The following is a 17,012-nucleotide window of genomic DNA, read 5'->3' as shown; positions in this document are numbered from 1 at the left end:
AATAACTTGATTCCAGAAGAATCCTTTTATTCCAGTAGAGTCTTATCGTTCCAGTAGAATCCTTTTATTCCGGAAGTCTTTCCTGTAGAATCCTTCTCATTTCATTAGAATCCTCTCAACCGGCACTTTATCACTTTACCTCCTGGAGAGATATGACTGTTATGGGCAGGGATGTGCGTGGCGAGGGGTGGGGGAAGGGGAAGGGGATGATGATGTGTTGCAGTGTTGGCCTGACAGGCACTTTGACAGAGAAATACATTTACTGGAAATCTTGGTGCTCATGCGGTATTGCAGGCTGCAATGTTGCCCATGGGGAAGACACATTTACAGATCCACAAACATGCTCAGAGTAGTCTACGTTGAGAGTAACTCGTCCTTTAGCACCGCTGTTGTGAGGGACAGTGTTTAAATTACTCCAATAGACATAGTTGTCTTCATAAAAACACAGTTGACGGGTGTTTTGCTTTTTATTTGATTGACATTCAAAAACAACACAAAATACTGAGTTGTGCAGGTTTGCCATTATTAATGCAGGTAGCATCGTGATACAATATCAGCCAGACTTAGACAGAAGCTGGTGACATTTAAACAGTAGCTTTGGTGATTTTTTTATGGAACCTTGATGAAAACTCAAAATACAGCAAATTAGTATGAAATGTGGGAGTTGAGTCATCCACCATGTTGGGTGGAAGCAAACCATTTCTCTATAGGGTTGAAAACTGTGGTGGTGCATCTTTGAGATTCTCATCCTGCTCACACCCAGGCTCATAAAATATGGAAGCCATTATTTTCTCTCCTCACTGCCTCACCAGCAAAGTAAAAGAGCTTTACATTTTTTAAGCTATTCGAGTGTTGGTATTATGAATCATTGAGTGGATTTGTGCAGAGAAACCAGTGTCCGGTCAGGAAGACAGGCCAGAGCCCAAGACCTGAACAGAAAGAGCAAGATTATCCTGTCATGTTTCATGAATGGAAGACAAATGGAGGAAAAATTAAGTAGCCTTTTGACTGAGTGCCTTTTGCTCGCAAAACAGCCCCCGTACCCCTGCCTTAATCATTTAGTTTCCTACACACTGCTGTGTTGAATAGCTTCTGCATTTTGGATTTGAATCTGCTCCGGTGTCAGGACCTTGAGTGGAGTCTGTGATTTCAGCTAGACTTTTCTCCATGTCTCCTAGCTGCCCAGCTCCTGACCCTTCCTGTCTCCTAGCTGACCAGTATTTCCTACCCTCCCCGTGTCCTAGCTGACCAGTATCTCTTATCATATCTGTCTAATAGCTGACTAGCATTATCTATCTTCTTTGTCTCCCAGCTGACCAGTATCTCTCATCCTCCCCGTCTCCTAGGTGATCTACGCTCTCAACACCAAGAACGACGAGCACGAGGCTGCCATCGCAACGCTTAAGGAGGCCCACGAGGAGGAGGTGCAGCAGATTTTGACGGAGACCCGCGAGAAGATCCTCCAGTACAAGGGTAAGATCAGCGACGAGATTGACCTGAAGCGCCGCATCCAGTCCCTAGAGGAGTCCATGGAGCAGCACGATCGCATGAAGCGCCAGGCACTGGCTGAGTTTGAGAGCTACCGGCAGCGTGTGGAGGACATGCAGCTGTGCACAGAGGCCCAGCACACGCAGCGCGTGGTCACCATGTCCCGGGAGGTGGAGGAGATGAGGAGGTCTTTCGAGGAGAAGCTGAGGACGTTCGGCCAGGCGCAGACCCAGTTCGAGCAGGAGAAGAAGACGGCGCTGGAGGAACTGAAGTCGTCTCATCGCCAGGAAGTGCAGGACATCCTGCGCTCACACCAGAGTCAGAACGCCAACTACAGTAAAGACCAGGAGAAACTGGGCCAGCTGCACAAGGCCGAGGTACCACAAATAACAAGACTCACTAGCTGGAACTGTTAGCATATCAACTAAAATTGCTAGCTGGAAATGTTAGCATAACTAACAAGACTCGCTAGTTGAAACTGTTAGCATAACAACTAGAATTGCTAGCTGTAAATGTTAGCATAACTAACTAGACAAGCTAGCTGGTACAAGGTAGAGGTAGTCCAATGACTAACTAGATAAACTCAAGCCGCTGTGCAAGGATGTGGCTGGTAAGGTGTCCTTGGTTGCAGGTGGAGTCTCTGACGGAGCGGGTGGAGGAGCTGAAGCAGGATAAGAAGCGTCTGGTGGAGGAGTACGAGGCCAAGCTCAGCAAGGTGGGGCCACACCTCCACACAACCAGGGCTTTCCAATTCCATTGTAAGTCCTTCAAATGTTGAACCACCCCGATGTTGAAACCCCGAGCAGGCTCAGGCGTTCTACGAGCGCGAGCTGGAGGCCATGAAGAGAACCCAGCAGCTGACCTCCGACAACCTGCTGGCGTGGAAGAAGACCGAGGCCGAGTTGCGGCGGGAGTTCCAGACGCAGGAGGCGTCGCTGCAGAAGACCCTGAGCAAGCTGAGGGCCGAGCTGCAGCGCGTGCAGGAGGAGTCGAGGGACAACAGGGAGAAGGCTCAGAAGCTCCAGGTCTCCCTCGCCACAGCCGAGAACAACGTCAAGGTACGGACAGAGACCGAGCACACTTCCTGTAGCGCAGAGGGATTTGAATTCCTTTCCGAAAATGCATCTCTTCTTCCTCCACCATGTTTTTTTCCTCCCTCATCACCACGTCCATTGTCTTTGCTTTTGAAACAAGGACATGAAAGAGCAGGAGAATTAAGTGAGAGTTAGCCACATTGACTTTGAAGGCTTTGAAATTCATTCACACTTCTCTAATCTGTAGTCCTGGTTATGTTGGTCAGGCAAGCAGTGGGTGATTTTGAATCCTTTGATATGTCAACCTTATAATGCATAATTCATAGTTTTAGGAACAAGTAGTTTACAATATTCAGTATTCTGAAGGCGTTCAGAATAACTTGTTCTTCAGGCCACATGAATGTTCAGACTAATGGAGGAACTGTGACAGGTTTTATCACCCTTGATGTCAATGACTGCTGGATTTAAGCAACTATCACTGTGGATTTAGATCAAATTTAGATGACAGAATTCCAATTTCTGTTCAAATCAGTTTGAATATTGACTTGACTATTGACGATCTAAAACGTAGCACTATTGCAACTTTGACACGTTGTAACTGTTTTTAAGAATGGTTACCACTCTTTTAGTAGTAGTTGTGACATCTTGCTACATTCTACACGGTTTGGGGCACTTGTCATTATGTGAACAGGCATTGCTTTAAGGTCATTGGGTTCTGAGGATTTATACGATAACAGTTATTCCCATATTGTATAGTCTAATGCCTGGAACCTTAGCAAGTATTACAACATTGTGTATCTTATAATAAAGTATATTCGGTTTAGATCAGCATTACCAGTGTAAATATTTACATCAGATTCGCACTCTTTTCCCAAGGGACATGTCTAGCTAAATGGGTATCTCTTCATAAGGAAGAAAGATTAGACTACAGATTCCAGTGTCAGCTGCTAATAAAAGGAAATATTGTTTTTTCTGGCTAACGACTGTCTCTTTTCTTTCTTTCTTTCTATCCGTCTTTCTGTCATCCTGTCACTCTTTCTGTCTTTCAATCTCCCCCTCTCTCCCATTCTCTCTGCGTGTGTGGGCCTACCTCCAGGATCTCACCAAACAGCTGGATGAGGTGACCCAGGATTCGGAGATAGTGGAGATTCGTCAGAAGGAGTCTGAGTGCGAGCTGGAGGCGGCCAGAGACCGAGTACAGCAGCAAGCCACGGAGATCCTCCTCAAAGCCAGTAAAGACTTCTCTCCTGTCTCCTCCAACCTTCTCCCGGGCTATATTTGTCCCCTAATATATTCATCCCCTCATTCTCCATTTGCAACTCATGCAGAATGCACACTTGAATACTTGCTCCTGATCCTCGTAGCATTTTCCAATCTGTCTAACCTAAATCCCCTGTTGTGGTTTAAAATGTTAATTCCTAAATAAATAAATCCTAATCCTATGTGATCTGTATAAACAAATAAATAACATATACAACTTAAAAACCTTTATAAAGCCAACAGTATACGACACATGTGTGTGGCTCCTACTGATGCAACGTGTGTGTGGTGTGCGTGTGTGTGTGTGTGTGGTGTGTGTGTGTGTCCAGGCCACATCGGCAGCCTGCAGGCGACTCAGATGACCCAGGAAGCGGCTATCCGAGACCTGGAGTCGGAGAGGAGCCGCCTGAAAGACAAAGTGCTGCGTCTGGAGGAGGAGAGAGGAGCCCTGCAGACCAAGAACCAGGTCCTGGATGAGAGGCAGAGGCAGCAGACCCTCTCCCTGGAGAAGGTGAGCTCTGCCTGGGGTTGAAGAGAGAGCTAGCAGGTGCTGAGGTGATGGCCTGGATTGGAGGCAGTCCTTTTTTTTTTGTTCCTCCTAATGTCCCCTGGTCTATCCAGTTGTGTTTTCTGTCTTGGCTCAGCAGATCGTTACGTGAAACTGAAATTCATCCTTCAGCAAATGTCACAATATTAATTTAAGAGCAGCACACTTGGCTGAATATTGCTCTCGGTAAATGTCATGGAAAGTCTGTTCCCCTTGCATTTACATGAAAGTGACATGCTCGAGTAGCTAAAGCCATCTCTTTCCCCCTCTCATTCTCTCTCACTCTCTCACTCTCACACTCTCTCTCTCTCTCTTATTCTCTCTTCGATTTCCCTTCTTTCAAACCCTGGCCTTGAGTTACAAGTTGCCATGACAACTGTGGACTGTTGCGCTGTGCGCTGATCCGCTGTGCCGGGAGCGTTTAGCCTCCCTGCCTGTCTGATCATGCAGACGTCTGTGTCTCGGCTGGTTGAGTGTGAGCGTCAGTGTGTCAGTGGAGATTGAAACCATGTTCTGGCTGTCGCCGTCTTCCCTCCTGTGTACAAATGGAACCGCATAGAAAAGCATGTGTGTGTGCTGGAGTGTGACGAGCCTGTTGCAAGTCAAGCCTCTGAAAAGCTGAGCAGCTGTTACTCTTGTTTTTTTGGAAGTTGTGTTTGGATTCATTCATTTACAGTTCCTGTAATGAAGACTGCGTTGATGTGTGTGTGTGTGTGTAATTGTGTGGGTATTACAGTTCCTGCTTCTGTGTGTGTGTGTGTGTGTGTGTGTGTGTGGGTACTCAAGTTCCAAGTGTGTAAGTGTGTGTAAGTGTGTGGGCGCCTAAGTTCTAAGTTTGCGTGTGTGTGTGTAAGTGTCTGGGTACCAAAGTTCCCTGTGTGTGCGTTCCCCTCCAGACCCTGCGGGAGGAGAAGCAGATATATGAGAAGGAGATGATGAACTTGCGCTCCAAGTATGAGGAGGACGCCGCCCACTTCAAGGAGAGTCAGACACGAGCGCTGGAGGAACTGTCTAAGAAGCACAGGCTGACCCTGGAGAACACCCACACTTCTGCAGAGAAAGACAAAAGCAGGCTACTGGCTGTGAGTACACACACACACGCCCAACTTGGCTCGCACGTTCTCAAACACACCGGCACACACAAACTGTTTACCAAGAGCATTATTGCGAGAGTTCAATTATTGAGCAGAATAGTTTTAGTTTTAACATTAAAACAGTTTGGAGTGTTTAGTCCCGGTCTCCTGTCCTCTGTGGGGGTTCCTTTACCCGGAATGTTCTGCTCTAGCGCTGCAGGTGGGAAGGTTTTCTGTTGGGCTTTGTCTCCCACGCCTCATTGAACACTACAGAGGAAACTCATCTCCTTGACAAAATGCACACACACACACACTCACACACACACACACACACACACATACAGTCGCTCCTCAAGCCCAACACGTGTTTACATCCTTAGCCTGACTTAATGGACCCATATAAAGTATGTCACTGGCTGTGGACATGTCCCCTAGGGACCCCAACCCCCCCCCTCCGCCCCCTCCCCAGGGCACGAGCATTTCTCTGTGCAAACCTCCCTTTCAAACCTTCCTCAATGAACAAAGCCCGGAGTCATCTGCCTCCGTGACATACAGAGGATTGTCTGTTTTGATATCCCGACCGATGACATACGGTATTAAAGCGCGCTGAGACGATGCGTGATCGAACGCCGCCAGAATGCATTCTGTCATCTCGCCTCGTCTCGCCCCGTCTCTCCTCTCCTCCCTCGCTCGACGAGCCGACAAAAGCCGCCTCCCCCATACTCCTGCTTCTCCTCCAGCATGGCAGCTTCAGTCATGGCTTCTGGGGAGATGGAAAGGCCCCACAGCTAAGCCGGGACCGGAGGCTGGGATTGTTGGAACAATCAGCCGAAGTGTGACAATCAAGCCGTGATGTGGGCTGTGGGCTCTGATAGATGACTCAGAGGGGGAAAAAAAAACCTGTGTGTGCCTGAAGAGGAAGAGAGAGAGGGAGAGACAGGGAAGGAGGGAGGGAGGGGGAGGGGGCGAGGGCGAGAAACAAGGTGAGGGCGTGGGTTTTGTACCTGAGCTGTCTGGGAGTCACCCCCGACCCTCACCCCCCACACCCCTCAGACAGACAAATTCTCTTCTGAGGAAAACGAGAGAGTGACTGAGAGAGACTGATGATGGACAGATTATAAATAATGAAGTGTCCGAGAACAGGTGGGGGGAAAAGGTAGTTAGGTGGAGGGGTGGAGGGTAGGTAGAGGTGAAAGGAGAGCGGTGGAGATGGCCCAAAAATGCGAGAGGAGAATCGAGGGAGGCGGGGGAGGCGGCGCAAGGCGGAAGCAGGGAAAGGAGGGGGATCATTGAAGGCGAGGGATGGAAGAGGGAGGTAGAAGAATGATGCAGGGAGTCGGGAAGGGGGGGGGAGGGAAGGGAAGGAGGGGAGGTAATGAAGGCGAGGGATGGACGTCGGAGGTAGCGAGAGAGAGCGAGCGATGAGTCACCGAGTCATAAAGAGCAGCTTGGAGAGGTGGCTGCCTCTGACATCCTATTTTAGGCCGCCGCCCCCCCCTCAGGCTCTTCCTCCACTCCTGGCTCATCTCTCACAGAACGGGAGGAGCAGAGGGAGACGGGGACGAAGCGAAGACAAATGTCCTGTCATCCGGTCCCCTGGACTCGGTGTGACTCATTGATCACTCACTCATTGGCACAATAGGAGGTGTGGCCCAGGAGCAACATCTAGGTCACCAGACCAGGAAGTGAACGATGTCCAGCCAATCGGCTCACCTCAGGTAGAGAACACTGAGGGTATCTCACAGCCAGACTGTGAACAAAACAGTCCCCTCCTCTGGGGGTGGTGACCGGAAATCATCAGTCACACTAACCACAAGCATCGTTGAACGTGGCCTACAGAGGAGACGAGGCTTCGGAAAAGCTTCTGTCTTCGCAGGACGGTTGCGGTGCAGCTCTGCTCCACCGCTTCCGGACACTTCTCGAGCGCGCTTCGTGGGATACCGCCAGGCAGCGAGCATCGCCTGGAGCTCCACAAGACTGTTTCAGAGGCCAAGTCTGCATGTGGCACCATGAAGCAGATGGCCCCTCCACAGGTGTCTGAGGGCCAGGGATGGACTGGCCTGTTTACCTTCTCAAGCACCAACTGGCAGACCTTGTGGGAGGTGAACACTGAGCCGTAGAGATAGATATGCCAGCGCTCGCATACCTACAGGCAGGAAAAAGCCTCCTTGCGCACACACACACACACACACACACACAATGACTGCTTCTGTTGAGTTGGCAACAGGGGCTTGTGGGGCCACGGCTGAGGGTGGCTCAGAGCCATCGGGCACTTCAAAGATGGCATCGCTGAGCATTACCCTAGGTGACTCGTGTCAACAGAAGTGCAGGGTCGGAAGTGAGCTGTGTTTTGAAGGGCCGAGCCTTTGTGACAGGAGGCAGTTTGGGTCCAGCCTTTTTGACTAGTTGCTGTGGCCAGGGGGTTTGTGGGTGGTTGTGTTGAGTGTCGCTAGGCTGAGTATCGCAAGGTTTGGACAGCAACGTCCTCTCGCAAGGTTTGGACAGCAACGTCCTCTCGCAAGGTTTCGGACAGCAACGTCCTCTTGCAAGGTTTCGGACAGCAACGTCCTCTCGCAAGGTTTCGGACAGCAACGTCCTCTCGCAAGGTTTGAACAGCAACGTCCTCTCGCAAGGTTTCGGACAGCAACGTCCTCTCGCATGGCAGGACTTCAGATTTCATGTGTCCGTCGGGTATTTCCATACAAGAATGGAACTCTTTGCCTTTATCAACCAAACTCACTCATTTAACTAGCAAGCTAACGGTAGCTCAGCAGCTCTTTTTTTAAACAAAATAAGTACAAAACAAAAGGAACCAGTGTTTATGTATCCTCTCATATAATACAAATGGGATGGTTTCATCCCTCTAGTAGAACATGCAGATTTTTTTTTGCTATTGATGCAGTATAATCTCCATGGTTCTGATCTTAGCTGGAGGACAGTGTTTCATGGAAATTTCCAAGAGCGTGTCAATTAAGGGGAGGGGAACTTTGGACTTTCTTTAGACCATGCTTTGAAGTATGTGAGACGCAAGGACACACACACACACCGACCGTACACAGAAACACACACACTCCCACGTCTCTCCACATCCGTAACTTGGTTGGAAACACGGGCGGAATATGTGAGTTGAATTGCAGATGCTCCACTCTACTACTGTTGCCATTCTAAAACATGGACGAGGGAGATATTTGCATATGCGTGCGGAGACACATAGAAATGAGATTGCTCTGGAAGTGGTGCAGCCTTCCCAGCCCCACAGCCAGCACACTAGCAGAGCAGGGCCTCTGTGAGGAAGGCGAAGCCATGAATAATTTACTGGCACTTACTTAGCTGACAAGTCCGCTGCTCAGACTGTATATTGCTGCCTCTGAGATAGCGCTTTCAAGCCTCGTGGCCTTTGCATATTCTATGGTATATATTCTTTTCATTTTTAGCCCTTAGAAAGCAATAGGGTTCGTTTTGAAGGAATGTAAAAGTTCCAAATGCAGCCTTCTGCCGCTCACCCAAGGGGACACGCTTTTGGTTTGGGCAGTTTTCAGACGTCGACATTTTCTACATTTGGCATGATTGTTAAGGTTTTTGTAAATGGATCAAAGTGGGGGGAAAGCCCATGTCAGCCTTCCCCTCACAACTGGAACCCCAGCTCTAAACCCAACTCTAACCGCACACCCTACTCCTAGCCATGACCCTAATCCCAACCCCTGTGTCTCTTCACCATGAACTTCACACAGACCCCGAAACCTCACCTCTCCCCACCAGCTGTCTGTTTCACCCTAACTGTCTCCTGATTGGTCCACAGGAGATGGAGCAGAGGTTTGAGAGGGAGCGGCTCTCATTGGAGGAGCAGAAGACCCTCCTCCGGCAGCAGCTGGATGAGCTGAGGGAGGAGCTTACCTCCAAGCTCAACCAAGCCAATCAGGAGGTGAGCGACCTAGCAATCAGCTGTGCTCCTCCGCTTGATTGGCGCACATGACACCCGTACGAAACGTTCCCTCATTATACCGGAGCATTTAGCACATTTACTAATCAACTGCTAATCAAATATGTGTGTGCGTGTGTGACAGGTGTGTCGGCTGCAAGAGGAGGTGAAGGCGGGGGAGGAGGGCATGGGCTCTGCTGAGGGCCACATCTCCTCCCTGAAGGAGGCGCAGGACAAGCTGCTGGAGGAGCTGGATGCCACCAGAGCCAGGCTTAGAGAGACCAGCAACCTGCTGACGGCCCTGCAGGTAGGACACACACACACAGACACACACACAGACAGACACACAAACAGACAGACACACACACACAGACAGACACACACAGACATACACACAAACACACACACAGATATAGACACAGACATACACACAAACACACACACAGATATACACACAGACACACACACACGTGGTGACACACACACACGTGGTGACACACACATCCCTACCCGCTACTATCTCTCTCTCTGTCTCTTTCACTCTGTTTAATGGATCTCATTAATTATCTTCTCTCACTGCTGAACTGACTGTTTCTTACTCTGCAGGTGTGTGTGCGTGTGCATGCGTACCGGTTCATTCACTAGAGACGCGTGCCGTCTTTGAAGCTAAGATCATTAACCTGTGTAACCTCACACATTGTCACAATGTCTCTCTCACTCCATTCTCGCTCGCTCTCTCTCTCGCTCTCTCTCTCTCTCTCTCTCTCTCTCTCTCTCTCTCTCTCTCGCAGGGTGAGATGGAGACACAGAAGAGGCAGCATGAGGCCAAACTGATCTCCACCAAAGAGGAGGAGAAGCTTAAGATGGACAAAATGGCTTTGGAGCTGGAGCTGAAGTGGACAGAGACATTGAGGTGTGTGTGTGTGTGTGTGTGTGTGCGCGCTTGCGTGTGTACATTCGTTCCGAGACCAAGGTCTCTGCTCTCTCTTCCTTTTATCCCTCCAACCTCTTCAGAACCCCAGCATTCACTCACATTGATAACCACATACCCACACTGTATGTTAGTGTTTTGTGGAATGTCCCAGTTTGTGTGTCTGCATAAAGGAGTTTAATGTGTGTGTGTGTGTGTGTGTGATGACAGGCAAGAGTGTAAGAAGTTGCGTGAGGAGCTAAGAGAAGTTCATGAGGAAAACAGGCAGGCCGCCCTGGCACAGCTGGCACAAACAAAGGATCAGGAGATGAGCACCGCTCGGGAAGGCTGGCAGAGGAAAGTGGAGGATTTACTGGAGCAGGTGATACACCGGACCCACACACACACACACACACTATTTTCACACGACCCTATGAAAAGATAATAATTTCATAATCCAAATATTGAATATGATGATAAATATTTGAGATTCATTCTCTGGGTAAGGAAACGAATCATGAATTGCAAATGGAAGAGCAATTTCCCCGTCGGAGCTTGCATTGGCTGGAGGTCAACTGCAATTGGCGTCCACTTGTCTCCTCTCAGATATATCCGGGTGGGGGAGGAATGTCAGAAAGATAGGAGAGTCTCTTGGAGCACATAGAGAGAGATGTGGTATCAGGGGAAGAAATCTCCCCACTTGAACTGCAAATGGCTGGAATGGTTCGGAGTTTGAGTTAAGGCACACTGTAGTACCTACTTGTCACAAAAATATCAAGATGGATGAAGTCTTGACGACACGTGAAAGCGCAGCAGGAAGAAGGTCGTGCATAGAGGGACACAGTAATACCTTTTGTATCGATCCAGTTGTTTCTTCCAATATACTCCCTGGACTGGACCACGAGTCCTTGGGAGTGGACACCGGAAGTGCAGCCCCTCCCTCCACAGCCTTCTGAAGCAATGAAGAAAACCTCTAACCTGTACACCCACCCCCCTCTCTCTCTCCACCCCCCATCCTCCACCCCCCCACCCCCCCCTCCCAGATCTCCCGGCTGAAGCAGAGCCTGGAGATGCAGCTGTCCCAGTCGCAGAGCTCCCTGCAGCAGCTGCAGCAGCAGTTCAGCCAGGAGCGGGAGCACCTGAGGCAGCAGCTGGACGAGCTGCAGACGGAGCACCAGCGGCGGGAGCAGCGGCTGCACGAGGCGCACTGCTGCGCCATGCAGGACCTGGAGCACGCCCGCCAGCACAACCTCAAGGTGTTCGACCGTGGCGCGCTGAAAACGCCATCACTTTTGTTATTTTCTCTCTTTTTTTGTGGTCGTTGTTTTAGCATCGTGTTTTTTGCGACGATGTTTGTGGCGAGCCTGTGAATTTGCTATGCGACATGGCACTGGGGCTGGGCAGACTAGCCCTGTTTATTCAAGTCTATGCTAGGCTGCTTTAGGAAGTCGATGAGACCCCTAAAAACACCAGAAGTCACCCGTTAGACGAAATAACACGCCAGAAATAATGCTCTGGACGCTAGTAAATCATGTTTTTGCTGCATTTCTCTCTAGTGAGGAGAGCTATTATTGGTATCATTAGTGACTGATCACCTGGCGCTAGCACCAATATTGCACTGACATTGGCAGAAGCAAGCAGCAGCTAACTTGGCAGCATTCCAGGAGAACCTCATTTAATTTGAAGAACTTGGATACCCTTTGAAAATCTATCAAGTTAACTAACAAGAATCTAAACAATATGCAAAAAAGGGCTTAACCCTAGGGGTTTGCTGATGTAATCTACCTAGCAACATTACAGCAAATATACTCAAACAGAACTGTTAGCCAGCTGTCATGTCACCTAATCAGTGAAGTGTCACCCATGGGATTGATTTTGTCTACCCAAAGACAATTTGCAATTATCAGCACCAGATAAGTTCATCCCTTGAAAACAATCACACACACACTTCTGTCGCCCGTCTGTTTGTCTCTCTTGGTTTTTCATGTGTCTGCTCTTGTTCAACTACCTTTGTGGGGACCAAATGTCCTCCCAAGGATATTCAAGTAAAAACTTGACCTTGTTGGGCCCTTTTACTGGGCCTCATAACTTCAAATGCTTTTTTTCAGGGTTGGCGGTTAGAGATAACACAATTTCGAATGGATGTGAATGGTCGAGCCCCACTACGATAGAAAAACAAACCTGTGTGTGTGTGTGTGTGTATGTAGGAGCTAGAGGAGCGTCTGAGGCAGCACCACCACATGGAGCTCCAGTCTCTGAGAGAGGCCCACAGACAGAGCATCGAGACCCTGAAGCAGCAGTCGGAGCAGGAGCTGCAGACGCTGCGCTTCGAGCTGGAGGACGAGGGCAAAGCCATGCTGGGTGAGACGCGAGGCCCACCAGAGGGCTGTCCTCACGCTGCCACTCTGGGGCTCGTCTCTCACGTGGGACTGGCACCACTACTGCAAATGCTATTATGGATGACTGTTCCAACAGCTGTATTCAACAACACATTTCTATTGTCTTCCTCCGTTGTTTTCACGCAAATTAGGCCTTGTGTTACTGAATTAGAGCCAAATTAGGCATGCTAATTTGGCAGTTTCCGGAACATATTGTAGATGAGCGCTTCATCAGCTGAGCTCACCCAGAAGGCTGCTGTCAGTCTTTCATGAAATTAAAACTGAAGCCCCTGTAGGTTGAGAATACACACACAAAGACAAGAGTGTGAAAAACAAACTGCAACAACCACAAAAAAGACCAAAGTATACCTGCTAATAAGTTACAACACACTCGATCTGTAAAGAGACATGCACTTGGGACTTCCTGTCCCAGGAGGCAGTAACAGTACTCCCGGTGATTCAACCTGCCCTGTTTACCCTTAGGTAGCTAGGCTGCTACTCTAACCCAAGTGTGCTGAGCTGCAGTGGTGTCCCTCTCGGGCCCAGTAGATCTGCTGAGTGATGAATCTGGTGTAATTAACCTGGACGGCTTCTGTAGACCCTGTTAATACAGAAGCTCTTGAACGCACTCTCTTTTTTATTTTTATTTGAGGTCTTTATCTCTCAAACATGCATCATTCTGCCTGTTTTTCCCCCCTTCTTCCTCCCCTCTCTCACCCTTGCCCCCCTTCCTCAGCCTCCCTGAGGTCAGAGTTGAACCACCTGCACGCGTCGGCCATCGAGCACTTGCGTCAGACCCACCAGCAGGAGACGGCGGCCGCTAAGCTGGAGCTGGAGAACGCCCTGGAGCAGAGCCGAGTACAGGTCAGAACCAAGGCACAACCTGGCCACAACCTGGCCACAACCAAGGCACAACCAGGCCACAACCTGGCCGCAACCATGGCAGAACAAGGCCACAACCTGGCCACAACCAAGGCACAACCAGGCCACAACCTGGCCGCAACCATGGCAGAACCTTGGCTGTCAGTTTTTGAATGCACTGACAGCCAAATGTACTTGTTTTAAGCATATGCAAGCTTATGTTTGCACATCAATGTGATAGGGCAGTTTGGCAGGGTTTAAGAGACAATTTTACTAGATTATGTGTCAAACATGCACAAGTCAGTCAGTATCTCTAACAGTCAGAGTTTTGACCCGTAGAGAAGGATAGTAGAGTAGGAAGGTACTACACGAGCGACTGTAGCTCTGGTTAGCGGAGCAGACTAGTAGTGTAGGATGGAGAGACCAGCTCTCTTCAAAAGACTAGACTAGTCTCAATGTGTGCCCTCTGTGGACTGAAATGTTCAACACTAAAGGCTAGAGTGGAGTGGAGATACGTCTCCCTTGGCAACAGTCCTCTCACTCCTCTAAAGCTTGTGTCTGTGTGTGTGTGTGCTTGTGCCTTAGCAAATGTCTGTGTATGATGTCTGTGCGGGCCTGTGTGTGGGTGGATTGGTGTGTGAGATGTGTTAAGAGCTAGCATGCCAGCTTTTAGAGGGGTCCTGTCATACTGGCCTCCAGAGAGCGTTGATGACAGCTTTGACTCACACAAACATGCTGTTGCAAATGAGAAAGTGCCATTTGGCTTGTTGCAGCGTACGCTTGCCTTGGTGTGGTCTGACCCACTCTTACTACTGTGTGTTGGAGCTTAAAAGGAATGTGCCACAGGCCGAGGCCAACAATATCTGTCATTCTCTCATTCTCCCTCCCTCTCTTTTGCTCTCTTTTTCCATCTCCTCTCTGTCTCTTCTTCTCTCTACCTCTCTCTTTCTTTCTCTATCTCTCACGCTCCCTTCTCTACGTTCCCTCCTTTCTCTCTCTATCTCTCTCTCTCCGTTTTGCTCTCTTTTTCTCCCTCTCTCACGCCCTCTCTCTGTTTCGCTCTCTCCCTGCCCGTCTCTCTCTTTGTGACAGTATATACAGTCAAATAAACTCTTAAGCCGCCTGAATTCACTTTGCCGCTTTAAGCTAGATCTAGATCCCTGACAGAACCAAAGAAGTCAGAAGTCCCCTCGAGGTAAAAAGGACGGCCATGTTGTTGTTGTTGTTGCTTTCCATATAGGCATGTCAGGCTAAGCAGGTATTACGTGTGGAATTTGAACCGCCGAGGCCGCCTGGCTAAAATGTGTCAAAGGCTAATCGCTAGCCGCTACTCCAGCCACAGCCCCAGCTGCTGTGTCACGTGTCGCAGCAGCGGCTCGTATCAAACCGTAATACCTGCTGTTCGAGTCAGCCCACCCACCCCTCTCACGGTCTGCCCGCTTGGATATCTGGCTAATTACCCCTAATGCCCCTGGCCGCACGCATCGCCATCCAGATGTCGGGGCTAAGCCACGCGTCTGTTCCCAGGGAAGCGCCCACACGCTCGTCCCGTGCGTTACCAAGGCAACGGGGAGGTCAGAGGGCAAAAGCAGGACTCTCCCTGCTGAGTAGAGATCCGCTGACTGTCCCTGGAAAACAGCACAGATATTATGATGCCTCATACGGTTAGCCCCCCACTCATGCCCCAAACAAGCTGAAAATAGGTGTGTGTGTGTTTGTGTGTGTGTGTGTGTGTGTTGGTAGGCAGGCAGGCAGGCAAATGAGGGTGTTTGATACACACGTTCCTAGACTTCAGAGATGATGTTCAACCTTTTGTGGACATCGTATTACGCAATATGTAATTGGTGGGTTGGGAAAAAATCCTTTCAAATGTGGTGAGCCATAGATGGGCTCCCTATAGAACTGACACATCTAGGACAGACACACACACACAGACTCATGCACACGCCAGCACATCAACCTTGCCTTTAGCCTGTTCTCTCCTAGTGCCTCTTACACACACACACACACACACGGAACGGAACGCAGCATGTTCCAGTCATTTCAAGTCAGACCGCCCCATCCTGAAAAGAAAACGTCGTTAAACACCCCTGCCAGGCCATGTTTTGCGAGTAAGCGTCTGCGTGGGAAATGAATCGGCGTGTAGCCGCGTGCACACCTTCATCCTTAATGACACTGATATGGTAATCACCGTCTCCCGGTCTCTCAGAAGGGCCTCGCTGCTCGCGGTCGTCTCTCGTGCTCTGAGCCTGTGTTTTTCTGCCCGGCGATGCCACTGCTGTGATCTTCCCCAAATCAAAACAACACGCGCCTTTTAGCGCCTTCATCAAAGTCCCCGCGTTGGTTTCAACTAGCGGTGTTGTTCCGGCGTCCTTGCCAGCCCTGCTTTCAGGAGTGGGGATAGTTAGTGTAGAGCGCCCTAGTGTGGAACGAACCCGGAGTCGAATGGGCTAGAGTCCTGAGGACTAGAGAAAGGGAAAATAGTGGACTAGCGTACGCTAGCCTAGTGTGCAGCAGACGAGTATACTGCCGTGCAAAGGCAAAAGACCGTAACTTCAATTTAAGTTACGGTCTTTTGCCTTTGTAGGGCAATATAGATATGATTAGAAGAGATTGGACTAGAGTAGGGCCGGCTAGGATTGACATTTTTGTCATTGAGATATGATGATGTTGTTGTTGCTGCACACTGTCTTTCAACACAGGCTGTTCCTTTGGCAGTCATATCAGAACCGTGCACTTTCGGTCGTGGTTGACCGCACTTACGTTCTGCCCTTTCTAATGTCAGATGAAAGCCTCTGCCTAATGTAGAAGCTTCTGGTAATGACTCCTCCTCTGCATGAGATGTTTCTCAGATGAGCTGTTAGTCGGCTGACGTGAGCGATGCTCTGTCCTAGCATACAGGGCATGCGGAAAGTATTCACAGCGCTTCACTTTTTCCACATTTAGTCATCTTACAGCCTTATTCCAAAATGGATTCAATTCATTTTTTCCCCTTTAGAATTCTACACACAACATCCCATATTGACTAAGTGCAAAAGGTTTGTTCAATATTTATAATGGATTTGCAAAAAATAAGAACGAAAATGTTCCTAAGTATTCACATCCTTTGCTCAATACTTTGTTGAAGCACTTTTGGTAACAATTACAGCCTCAAGTCTTTTTGAGTATGATACGACAAGCCCTGCACACCTATTTGAGGGCAGTTTCACCCATTCTTCTATGCAGTCCCTCTCAAGCTCCATCAGGTTGGATGGGGAGTGTTGGTGCACTGCCATGTTCAGATCTCTCCAGAGATGTTCAATGGGGTTCAAGTCTGGGCTCTGGCTGGGCCACTCAAGGACATTCACAGAGTTGTCTCCTTTGTCATCTCAGCTGTGTGTTTAGGATCGTTCTGCATCGTCCTGTTAAAAAGATGAACCCTCCTGCTCCCAGCTATGGAAATAGCACCTAGTTTGCTGTCGAACAGGGTTGAATCTGTAAAGTCCTTCGAAACGATCCTTTTGATTGAAAGATATGTCTTCATCTCTTCAGGCTAAGTTCCC

General features: G+C 49.3%; 1 protein-coding gene across 7 annotated transcripts in view; it reads left to right on the top strand.

Moving 5' to 3' along the window:
* fam184ab (family with sequence similarity 184 member Ab) overlaps positions 1-17,012 on the top strand; it is a 75,486-nt gene that overhangs the window by 45,691 nt on the left and 12,783 nt on the right. For all 7 annotated transcript variants that reach the window (XM_047021132.1, XM_047021130.1, XM_047021133.1 and 4 more), the window contains 13 exons: positions 1,347-1,865; positions 2,120-2,203; positions 2,295-2,546; positions 3,619-3,754; positions 4,112-4,293; positions 5,226-5,411; positions 9,202-9,324; positions 9,467-9,628; positions 10,113-10,234; positions 10,463-10,613; positions 11,275-11,487; positions 12,439-12,592; positions 13,346-13,473. In XM_047021132.1, coding sequence (XP_046877088.1) covers positions 1,347-1,865; positions 2,120-2,203; positions 2,295-2,546; positions 3,619-3,754; positions 4,112-4,293; positions 5,226-5,411; positions 9,202-9,324; positions 9,467-9,628; positions 10,113-10,234; positions 10,463-10,613; positions 11,275-11,487; positions 12,439-12,592; positions 13,346-13,473 — 2,412 coding nt within the window. The remainder of the gene's footprint in view (positions 1-1,346; positions 1,866-2,119; positions 2,204-2,294; positions 2,547-3,618; positions 3,755-4,111; positions 4,294-5,225; positions 5,412-9,201; positions 9,325-9,466; positions 9,629-10,112; positions 10,235-10,462; positions 10,614-11,274; positions 11,488-12,438; positions 12,593-13,345; positions 13,474-17,012) is intronic.

The sequence above is a fragment of the Hypomesus transpacificus genome, chromosome 6 (genome assembly GCF_021917145.1).
Source record: "Hypomesus transpacificus isolate Combined female chromosome 6, fHypTra1, whole genome shotgun sequence".
Taxonomy (NCBI): Eukaryota; Metazoa; Chordata; class Actinopteri; order Osmeriformes; family Osmeridae; genus Hypomesus; species Hypomesus transpacificus.
Note: the sequence above shows the minus strand (reverse complement) of the source record. Positions and strands in the feature narration are given on the sequence as shown.